General features: G+C 36.5%; 2 protein-coding genes and 1 long non-coding RNA gene across 3 annotated transcripts in view; 2 read left to right on the top strand and 1 right to left on the bottom strand.

The window, feature by feature from the left end:
• Window positions 1–4,646, bottom strand: part of LOC104699273 (protein SHOOT GRAVITROPISM 6-like) — a 20,311-nt gene extending 15,665 nt beyond the window's left edge. The window contains exons 1-15 of the mRNA XM_019246402.1: window positions 4,413–4,646; window positions 4,107–4,197; window positions 3,949–4,003; window positions 3,715–3,846; window positions 3,182–3,253; window positions 2,572–2,662; window positions 2,363–2,458; window positions 1,858–1,936; window positions 1,711–1,774; window positions 1,300–1,403; window positions 968–1,073; window positions 727–816; window positions 499–576; window positions 201–268; window positions 13–112 (exon numbers count right to left, since the gene is read on the bottom strand). Of these exons, the coding sequence (XP_019101947.1) occupies window positions 13–112; window positions 201–268; window positions 499–576; window positions 727–816; window positions 968–1,073; window positions 1,300–1,403; window positions 1,711–1,774; window positions 1,858–1,936; window positions 2,363–2,458; window positions 2,572–2,662; window positions 3,182–3,253; window positions 3,715–3,846; window positions 3,949–4,003; window positions 4,107–4,197; window positions 4,413–4,452 (1,266 nt within the window). The 5' untranslated portion in view covers window positions 4,453–4,646. The remainder of the gene's footprint in view (window positions 1–12; window positions 113–200; window positions 269–498; window positions 577–726; window positions 817–967; window positions 1,074–1,299; window positions 1,404–1,710; window positions 1,775–1,857; window positions 1,937–2,362; window positions 2,459–2,571; window positions 2,663–3,181; window positions 3,254–3,714; window positions 3,847–3,948; window positions 4,004–4,106; window positions 4,198–4,412) is intronic.
• LOC104699274 (cactin-like) lies at window positions 8,195–9,925 on the top strand. The gene has a single exon (XM_010414602.1). The coding sequence runs from the start codon at window positions 8,195–8,197 to the stop codon at window positions 9,923–9,925; it is 1,731 nt and encodes a 576-aa protein (XP_010412904.1).
• On the top strand, window positions 10,913–11,363 carry LOC109133449. Its single transcript, XR_002038543.1, has 3 exons — window positions 10,913–10,950; window positions 11,101–11,204; window positions 11,294–11,363. It is a non-coding gene; the product is annotated as an uncharacterized LOC109133449 (long non-coding RNA).

Consider the following 11,739-nt stretch of genomic DNA (forward strand, 5'->3'; position numbering starts at 1 on the left):
ACAGTTTGGTACCTCTGAAAGGGCTTTTCGAACAGCTAAACTTTGCTCATCTAACAAAGAGCTCGCAGTATCGACCAAAAGAGTCCGTTTTGAGTGCCAGGCTTCAAACAACCTCCGAACGCGATGCAATATCATTAAGTTGGGATGGCAGATAAACTCTAAATTTAAAATTTATACTGATATAAGATTAAGAAATACACCTCGGAAGCAGATGTTTCAAGATGCAAAGAGCACCAAACGTCAAAGGGTCTTCTTTCAACTTGCATTTCTGGTGAAAATATACGAGGAAGACAGGGATTTCAAGGATAAAAAGCCAGTAAAAGATATCACACAGCGGTGTGGCAAGAAATAGTTCTTAAGTCTAATATGAGTTTACACGAAACCATCCGTCAATCAATTTTTTTAAGTCCCATATAAGTGCTAGGTAATGCCACTGTTTCGCATTGCATAGAAAAATAATATCTAGAACCATATCCATCAAACAAAGTATGTCCTTACGTTAAGAAGAAATGTAAACAAATCCTCGGGGTAAACCAAGCCAACAGTCAGAAAACACCGCTGCACTTCATTGTATGTCTGCAACATAAGTAATAAAGAACAGGCAAAAGATTAATACATCGGTCACAAACTGAAGGCTCAAAAAATGAGAGAGGCCTGATACATTAACAGCACACTCCCACCCCTACCTTGCAAACTAAAATTGAATGAAGGCGATCAGTGACTTACCTTTCGTCCCACTGAAATATCTGAGCACCTTCTGCGTTCACTATTGACACCGATCACAGGAAGAAGTGTTGACAGAACAATTGTGAGGTCCTGACAAGAAACAAAGCTTTACTGACACATTGTCTAACAAACTATTTTTATCCTTCCAATACCGCATCACATTTTAAAAAAAATGTGCCAGATGAGATGACTGTAAATAATGAGGCACCTTAGCAACAAAAAAATGATGGAAACACCATACCTCAAACTCAAGCAGTGGAGGACCAGACTCGGAAAGTAATGAGGCATTTAAAAGATTGTGAAGACTACATGTTGCCAAAAGAGCATCGTCATGGTCTCTCTTATACCTAAAATTTGAAATGAAAGGAATGAATAAATGTTACACTCAAAATTAAAAATAAACACAAGTTTACACGAAACCATTCCATGGCTTGGTACATACTTCTGTTTCACTTACCAAAGCTTAAATTGGTGGGAAAAATATATTAAGCAGACAGCGAATTTACTGGGCTCTGGGCCTTTGAGAAGTAAAGCTTGAGATAGAACGAAAAATAGAAGAAAAACAAAACTTACAGTTCAAGAATTGCTGGAATAAGCCGTGGTAATGCTGATTTCAGTTGCGTCCGCGTGATAAGACCGACCATCTGACCCAAAGCCTCTACAGTAGATACTCGTACCTTATTCAGAAGAGAAGCAACTAACTCAGCATATTTTAAAGTTACGAGGGCACGTCCGGAGAACAAGAACTAGCAAAATAGCAAAATCTTGCAGAGATTAATCTCCTTGCATTCTGAATATCAAATAAACAATTTACCGGGGAGAAAAACCCAGAAAACAAACTTTCCTTTCTTCATTGTCTTTGTTATGAAATTATAGTCAGTGAACATGCTTACCCTGGTAATCTCTTGAACAATTTTAACTGAAACACACAATACTATTAAAACCTAAAGTGGCGAATAATACTAAAAGAAATAAGAGACTCACCTTATGATCTCGAGAAATTGCCCAAACTCTCAACAAAAGCTCAAAAACAGAGTTCAGAAATGACCTGCATCAAATGAAGCCATTGACTTGAGTGCGTTCAACACAAAAACTAGTAGAAATCAAACAGATCAAAGAAAGTGGTCTCACATGACATCACTGTCAAGCGGAGAATCTGATGTAAGATCTGTGATGTATAGCCACACTGCCTGAGACCAGCACTTAAATGCTAGACATAAATTCAGTGATTAATATATGAGACAAAATAAGCAAAAATAAGATAGTACAAGATACTAGCTGGGATATTTGAATTATGCAAGCTCTTCCTTGTGTTTGATATTAGCACACATGCAAATTGCATGATATGGGTTGATCATCTCTTCCACCATTTTAGAGAGTGCGAAGATGTACAGATCAACAGGTTAATAACCTACTTTTCTGTTAGTGTGAATTAAATTGCCATATTGGTTCAGCAAGTAAACAAACTCTGACCTGATGACCCTTCTATTAGGCCAAATTAGAGTCAACTAACCACAAAGTACACGAAAAAATCTCCAGCTTATCATATGAGGGGGAAAATTTGGCACAAAGTAGCAGTTTCTATAAAAGAGTTTCACTCCCTAAACAAAAACGGATTACAAAATTTTCACTATACCATTTGCAAATATTGGTCGGTGTAAGTCCCTAACATTCCCAAGAATAGGCGACACCCTTGAAAGTACATCTTTCAGGCGTGGAGTGAACTGCAAAGCTTCAAAGGAAATATGAAAGAAATTCAATATATCAGAGAACAGCAATTTCAATAAACTTGTCAAGATGAGAAACAAAAAATAAAAGGGACGCGGATGAGAGTTAGAAATTAACCATCAGATGTGGCAAAGTCAGCAAGAATTTGAACCATAGCAGGCGAAGCTGTGGCCGGACCAGACAGATGAAGAAATATTTCGTCCATCATCTGTCAATCAATTTAAAAGGATCAAAATTACAATAAAGAGCAATAACTTGGACTTAATAGAAAGAAAAAAAAACAAATAGCTTGGTGAAGGAAAATCAAGGCCAGCGTCTAATGAAAGAAGCTCCATCTAACTCCAAAATGACAGTAGAGAGACAATGGACCAACTTTATTCATGACACTATCTAAAATGCCTCAATTCAGAAATTAACATGATGACAGATGACAAGTCTCTACTATGGTTTTCTCATCAGCTCCTCATTTTTTGTCATACAATCTATCAAAGATAACAACCTACTTCAGCATACTGATCATTTTTTAAACTTAGATCCACATATATGTGCAGCGCAGAAAGTAAATCCAGATTGTAATGTATCTGACCACCAGTCATGTTGTACAGTAACCCTCTTACAGCAACCTTTTGTTAATAGTAAAAGGAAACGACTCAGGAATATACAGTCGCATTGAACTAGGTCCAAATATTCCCCTATGAATTAGCAAAGAGGGAAAAAAAAGACTTACAAGATCAGGAAAATGTGTTCCAATTGAGACAAGCAGCCCTGACGCTTGCCTTTGCCAATCAGCGTTTAGTTCCTACGTTATGATGAACCATTTAAAGATGCTACAATAATCAGGAAACATATACGACAAGAAAGTTTTTTAAGAATTGCAGTTAGTTTCCCCAGTTTACGTTGCTTATGTATGATGAGAATTTCTCAATCATCTAATCCTAAATTCTGTACGTCAAATTTATAGGTAACTTCTGCTACAGGAATGAGCAACATATGATTCACTTTGTGTCCACCGCATTACAAACCTTCTTAGATTCAAGCAAGTAACCGACACATAGATGGTCTACTGAAGAAAACGGACACCGAAACAGAAATATCCAAGAGTAGTGAAAAGCCACAGAGCACCATTTATGCATCTTCAAACAAGCTAATTTCCAAAAAAAATTCCATCTACGGTTCGAGCTGCATTATGTAAATCTCTAACTATACAGAATATAAAAAAGAAGTTTTTAAGAATGATGAAGCCTTCACAACACAACACACCTTGGAAGATATTATCTCAGCTGTAGCAATCTTAGCAAGTTTCCCCATGAAAACTGCATCACTCTCCCCTTTCTCTAACGAACCAACACTAAATGCCATTACTTGAAAAACCCCAGCCATGTTACCAAACCGCTGCAACACCGAGTAGCAACAGATTTACGCACAAATAAAAGGAAACAAAATCCGACGAAAAGAGACCAAACAAAAAAAAAAAACAAGAAAACAGAACGTTACCCTTCGTCCTCCACGAGACACAGCATAGCAACAATCAAGAACCAGAAGCGGATTCCTGGGAAAAAAAACACACACAACAGTTACAGTATCAGCGATCTCCCAATACTCATTATGCATGTCTTGTGAATGAAGTAAAAAGAAGATAAAACAGTACATACAGCGAGGAAATATCTCTAAGAGAAGCCATGGAAGCTTCTCTAACCACAGAGGAATCATCAGCTAGAGACGATACCAGAAGTTGAACAGCCTCTGCCAACAAATAAACAAAATGTAAACTTTTCGTTTCCTAATCAAAAGACTTGATCAACAAAAAAAAAAAAACATAGCCTTTGCCAAAACCAATGTTGACCCAATTACACAATTCAAAAAATTTCAACCAAACAACCAATACACTAATCAATTGAGATCAGATAAACAAAACTGAAATCAAAGATTCAGGGAAAATAAAAAAAAGTTTGTGTTACCTGGTGCAGGGATTGAGCTCCCCAAACTTGAAGAAGCCATTCAAAAATCGATCAACTCCTCCACCTGATTCAAAAACCCCAGAATTTTGGAATATACCAAAAATTCAACCGTTGTGATCGACCAAGATTTTTCCGATGGGGAAGATTACGACCGAGAGAAATCAAGAGCTCTGAGCTCGTTAGTTATAAATTTAGCGTCGCCTCTTCTCGGAGAGGAGGGACTTGAATGTTAAAAGGAAAAAGTTTTGGGGAAGAAAACAAATAATATGAAACCAATCAATATGAACAAACGATGGACCCATACCCGACAAGACGGGTCGGGTAAAATAGCGGGGTTTTTAAGCCCGTTGCTTTTGGATCATTCCTTTGTTCTATTGTTTAAATTATTTAGATTGATAAGAATGCTCACATTATTGGCCCAATTATTTAGCGGTGCTCTCTGAACCACTCTGTTCTTCTTCTTTTTTAAAAAATCAAAACTCATCTATATTTTCAATAAATCACAACTTGATTAATCTCTCTAATGGTTAAAAACGTACAATGAAATTATGATGACAATGGGAGTAGTGTAGGATGATGATCACTTTTGGTGTATGGATGAACAAAATACTCTTTGTAATGTAATGTGTAGAGGATTTGCCTAGTGGGGATCAAGATCATGATTTTTGTTCTAGCATATTCGAAATCGTTTTGGTTATCTCCTCGTTATTTGTAAACTTACCAATAATGAGATATTTCCCAACGTAATTTTATGAGTACACTTAGCAATATATATATTTCCATACTTTTGCTTCTTCTTCTTAGTTTTTTTCTCTCTAAATATTAAATTTGCTAAAAAGATTTTCTCTTCAAAAAAACACAAAAAAAATTCTAAAAACTCACTTAAATTTCTTAAAATCTCCTTTTTTTGGACAAAAAAAGTACAAAAGATTGTTGTAAGAGGGTAATTAGCTGATTATAATATTTCCAACATAATTATTCATCCTTTGCACACCACCAAACATGCATGTTAAAACTTCATTGTCACTAAGCTTTAACACTTCCTTTTGAGTCAACCAGAACATTTCAAAAAGAGATGTACATAGAGTGAATTGGTATTAAAGTACCTTAAGATTTTCATGGATGTGCCCTAGTTTATGAAGATGACCAAGAGCTTTTAGAATCTTCCGCAAAAGAATAGCAATCACAACTTCCTCTAGACCTTGTGGATAATCTGATTTCGTTATGCTGAAGCAAGAGCCACACGACATATAAGGTGTCACAATCCACCAGCTATTACCATCTCTGAGAGAAGAATGCGTCCTCAATAGATTTAGATGATCCACTTCGGTCAATTTACGATTACGTTTAAAATTGTATAATTGTATTTTAATTTTTAATTTTAGGATTTGCTCGCGGTATATCGTGATAACTTGTTTTTTTACATAATCATAATTTAATCAATTTAATTAGATATGTATAGTGTTTTAATATTGATAGAGTATGTGATAATAGAATGTGTAGGTCAGTGTCCATTATGACAATAAACTTTTGAGTAATTACTTAATTCTTTTATCTAGATTTTAACCGGGTATACACCGTAAGATTATATTTTTTCCCAAATTTTCTATGACTAACAAAAAAATTATGTTGAATAAAATATAAAATTATATTTTTTTTTAGTTTTATATAATAACATTGAGATATTTTTTATTCTATTTGCTTTAAGTATATAAAAATTATAATTTTCATTTGGAATTCTATTTGGTTATGCGGTGCAATCTAACCATAATTATGATTGGAAACAATAAATAATATATTTAAAAAACTATCACAGTATCTTCCCAAAACAAGAGCGTACCTTATCTTGCCAAAACATGCTAATGTTTTTTTTGGAAAAAGAGGGGACGACAGATAGCCAAGGACCTGAAGGAAGTAACAACAGAGTGACTAAATAAAATTAAGCTAACAAAAAGCAGGCCCTATAGTGATCAAGCATTTCTACTTATGGAAAACAGGAATACATTATGGAATTAGACCTAGCCTTCTTTGATACATTTTATTTACCAATTTTTTCTTCATCTGCTTGCATTTTTCTTCGATCGAGTCTCTTCTTCGTATCGTTGAATTCTTCTTCTTCCCAAAACAATTCTTCTTTGCTACACTTTTTTTTTTCTTTTCTTTTAGTTGTTTGATGACGACTTGCCTTGTAAGCAACCAAGAGCCTTGACTACCTCTTAAAAAAATGGGCAAATGCCCTAAGCCACAATTAATGTCATAATTTTATAGGTCACATTAATTTACAATCTTCTTAGAATTGACACTTTAATTAAGAAGTTATTTTACAAGGTTTTATCTCCAAGATATCTAGTATGTATCATTCTTTTCTTTAACTATATTTTTTTGGTGGTAGATCTTAGTCTTAACTATATTTTTTGGGCTCTTGTTTTTTTTAGGCTATATCATTAACCTTGAAACATATTTCGATAAAATTTTGCCTAAAGCCTCTAAATATGTAAGCATGATCGCTTATGCTAGGGATAAATGATCACACCATGATCTTAAAAAACTTTGATTTCGATATCGTTTTCCGTTTCATTCCTTCTTTTCGGTCTTGGTCAGAAACAGAAAACTTTTGCTTATGTATGATGAGAATTCTCAATCATCTAATCCTTAATTCTGTACGTCAAATTTCTAGGTAACCGATCTGCTACAGGAATGAGCTGACATATGATTCAGTTTGTGTCCAATTATTCAGAGAAAACAAATTATAAGTGTTGAATTAGCTAATCATTTTGGGTATAACTTGCAAGGAAGACAGAAGTTGCAAAAGGGTGGAACGTGTAAGCACACATTTGATTCGTTGTTGGCGAGACCACCACAATATTGGTCACACCTATATTGTGTATGTGTCCGAACAATACAAGCAATAAAATATATTTTTTGTATGTTCCATGGGTAGATTTATTGATCTAAAGAGAGGTTAAATTGGAGTAACTTTCGAGGAAGAGATGACGGAAGAGTGTAATTTCCATGAACCTACTTGAATCTAATGATACTTCCAACGTAATCTTGTGAGTAGTAGCAATATAATTTCCTTCGGAACGTAAATATCTCTAGTTAATCGGTTTTGCTTCTTCTTGGCTAATTTTTCTTACGTTCTCTTCTCAGTTCTCACCATATCTCTAAAATCAGCCTTCTAACTCCTAAAGTTGATATGGCTTGAACGTTTAAGAGTTTCTTTTAGTTAGTTTCATTTTTTTTTTTTTGAGTTTTGATTTAAGAGACTAGAGACCATAAAGAAATTAGGTTATTTTAGATTCTAGTTTAGACCATATCTTTGTTTAATCCCTGATTACTTTTGTCAATGAGATCGATTCCAACACCGACTTAAATCTAACATAATTACGTAATTTAAGTTTTATTTTATAATTTATTTTAAGAGAGAACGAATGTTGTATGCAATTAGAAGAGATTATTGAATATACGTAACGGGGAAAGTTATATGTAAAAAGGAAATTACGTCGGAATAGGTATATTAACTTATAAAATACGAAAGTGAATTAATTTGGAAATTGAATACCCTTTTCAGTTTTTGTTACCTAGGTTAAACTTTTTCTTAGGTGTTGGCTCGACTGCTCGAGCAAAACACGATTCGATCGATATATATATTCTGAAATCAGTTTCAATCACAAAATCCAATACTCGATCGATCCATTATTATCGGAGAGGAGAAGTTTCGACCGCCTTACCTTCACCACCGTCCCCACTGATCTTAGATCGTCGTCTCCAACTATAAAATTATGGGTTCTCATGGTAAGAGTAGGAACAGACGAAGAGACGAATCCGATGATTCCTCCTTGGAAGAAAGAAAGGAGTATATGGCCAAAAGAGCTCTGAAGAAGGCAGTAAGAGCATCAAAGAAACTTAAGACGTGGTCAGTGTCAGGTTATTCCAATGATTCAAACCCTTCTGGTGATTCGAATCTCACCGAGACATTCGTGTGGCGGAAGAAGATTGAAAAAGATGTTTACCATGGAGCATCTCTGGATGAATTCTCTGTTAAAGCTGAGAGGAGAAGACGTAGGGGAAATCTGGCAGAGGTTGAAAAGGTTAAGAATAGGAGAGAAGAGAGTGCAGTGGAGAAAGCTCGACATGAGGAAGATATGGCGTTATTGGCTAGAGAACGTGCTCGAGCTGAGTTTCAAGATTGGGAGAAGAAAGAGGAAGAGTTCAATTTCTATCAGAGCAAGGTGAGGTCAGCGATTAGATTAGATCAAGGTCGAGCGAAGCCAATCGACGTCCTCTACAAGTACGTGGATGATTCAGATGATGTGAATATCGAGCTTAGTGAACCTTACATGGTTTTCAAGGGACTTGATATCAAAGATTTGGAAGAGCTTCGTGATGATATCAAAATGTACATGGATTGGGATCGAGAAACTCCAACACGGGTACAGTATTGGGAGGCTCTTAGCGTGATATGCGACTGGGAGTTAGCTGAAGCTCGTAAAAAGGATGCCCTTGATCGAGCAAGAGTTAGAGAAGAGGAATTGCTTGCTGCTCAAGAAAGAGGACTACACGCTGGTGTTGAAGCTGATGTGAGAGAACTTCTTGATGGGAAGACCCACGCGGAGCTTGTAAAACTGCAGTTTGACATCGAATCACAACTGCGTTGTGGAGCAGCCAAAGTAGTAGAGTATTGGGAAGCGATTCTTGAACGCATCAGTATATACAAGGCAAAGGCTTGCTTGAAGGAAATAAACGCTGAGATACTCAGGAGACATCTACATCGCCTCGAGAAACTTTCAGATGTGGTGGAAGAAAAGGATGATGATGTAAACGGCATGAATCTTTCAGATGATGAAGAAACATTCTCACTAGAAGAGGCTGGTTCATTTTCACCAGAGCTCATTCACGGTGATGATCGTGAAGAAGCAATCGACCCTAATGAAGACAAAGCCCTACTAAAAATGGAACGGATGATTGTGCTGGAGGAACAGAGGAAGCGGCTTAGAGAAGCAATGGACTCAAATTCATCACAAGTAGAAGATAACTTGGGGCGTAAGGCAATGAAAAGAATGGGAGCAACGGGGGAAGGTGATGTTGTATTTGGCTCTAATGCTGAAGTAAACCTTGATTCCAAGGTATACAAGTGGGATGACAAGTACCGGCCAAGAAAACCCAAGTATTTCAACCGAGTTCACACGGGTCACGAGTGGAATAAGTATAACCAAACACACTATGATCACGACAACCCGCCTCCAAAATTTGTTCAAGGGTACAAGTTTAACATCTTCTACCCGGATTTAGTAGACAAGACTAAGGTTCCGACTTGTGTTATAGAAAAAGATGGGACAAGCTCTGAAACTTGTATAATCCGGTTCGAAGCTGGTCCGTCTTATGAAGACATTGCGTTCCGGGTCGTGAATAAAGAATGGGATAAATCTCATAAGAAAGGCTACAAAAACACGTTCGAGAATGGGATTCTGCATCTGTATTTCAACTTTAAACGACATCGGTACAGGCGTTAAACGGATCGGAGTTTGGCCCGGCGAAAACAAACTACTGTATTTTTCCATTTAAAAAAATAAAAATAATAATACATTAGATAAATTAGCAAAGATACATTTTCAAAATCATTTGTCTTTTGTCTCTTATGATCCCAAGTTTTCTTGTAATCATTCCAAACTAATAAATGAAAAAGCAGCTGTTTTAAAAAAATAAAAATAATAATAATAATAATAATAAATTCTAAAAACTCACTTAAATTAAATCTCTCAACTCCAATATTTTATAAATTTCCTAAATTCTACAAAATTCACCAAAATCATGATTTGAATCGGGATGTATAATAAGGCAGGGCATGATGTCATGTCGCGTTGAGAAAACCCTTAAGTCGAATAAAAGCATCAGCCGCGCGATTGGTTCCATCCACCGAGCAAAGTTGAGAAATATTACGACAAAGAATGGGTGCAGAGAGTGACGAGGAGGAAAAGCGGTACGAGGCAGAAGTCGCGTATTGGGAAGAAGTGTGGAAATCTAATAATGTAATCATCTCTCATCTTCTTTTATCTCTTTAATTAGGTCGTTTTGATTCACCAAACTGTAACCCTAATTCAAAAACCCCTAATTTGTAATCAGGGGTTCGAAATTGATCATTTGAAGAGACCAAAACGCTTTGGATTTGTTGGAGTTGCGCCTATCAGTTTTAGAGAATATAATTACGATGATGAACTCCCCCTTCTCATCTTATATGCTAAGATTGGGGTCCATAAGTTTAATATGTCAAAGGTAAATATTTAAGAACCTAATCTCTTTCCTCCTTACCCTTAGTTAATTAATTGTTAATTACGACAAGGGACGAACCTCCAGTTCGATAGTCTTGACATACTCAATGAGCTACCGGAACCTGGATATCGCACATACCATATAACTTTGCTTGTGAAGGACCCAGGTCGCCGATCCTGTCGACAATTTCAAACTAGTGTTGTTCACTTAGGCCATAGAAAGAAGTCCCTCACTTGGTTTACTGCTAGGTTTAAGCCCAAACATCCACGTAAGTACCCTCATCCAGTCTATCATAACAGCAACAAATTCTTCTAATTCCTTTCATACTATATACCCTTAGCTAGTTTCCAGTCTTTTTATGCCTTCTGCATGCACACTTAAATGTCGTCGTGTGACTTTCTCTGTGTATGGGGAACAGGACCTGGGCGTCTTCATTACGGACCAAGACCTGATTGCTACCGACGTGAACTGCCTGAGTGACCTCCAGAGAATGATTTCAATGATAAGAAACGTTTCTACCTGGTAAGATATTAAGACCCTCCGTTAAGTTTCACTTTGATTTTGCTCCTGGCATTGATGTGATCAGTATGTGATGTGTTTGCTTTTTTCAGGTGGAAGAATCAGAGCTGCTAAAATATGACTGGATTCGTCTATACATGGAATTTGCATTCGTCGAAGAGAATGAAGGTATTGCTAATCCGGATCTGTCAAAATTGGTGATTTTAATGGTGGCTGTGGAACTTATGGGCAATGCGGAGCCGCCAAAGGATAGACTCATGGCCAGAGATGCAACTTTCTACATAAGGTACACTTACCCACATATGGGTCAGCGTCAGCCTATGTCTCCCCGTCATCACATAGCTATCGTCAGAAGAACCATGAAGATACACACCCTCTCTCTCCTCTTCATGAGTTCGTTTGCCAAAACTTCTAGCGTAGCAAGACCAGATCCATCTGATAATGTGGTACTACCTATATGATATATGGATCACATAATAAATTATGAATGCTCGAAAGTTTGGTTTTCTTAAGTGTGATGGTTTTCGTACAATCTGTG

This window comes from Camelina sativa, chromosome 6 (assembly GCF_000633955.1).
Source record: "Camelina sativa cultivar DH55 chromosome 6, Cs, whole genome shotgun sequence".
NCBI classification, from domain to species: Eukaryota; Viridiplantae; Streptophyta; class Magnoliopsida; order Brassicales; family Brassicaceae; genus Camelina; species Camelina sativa.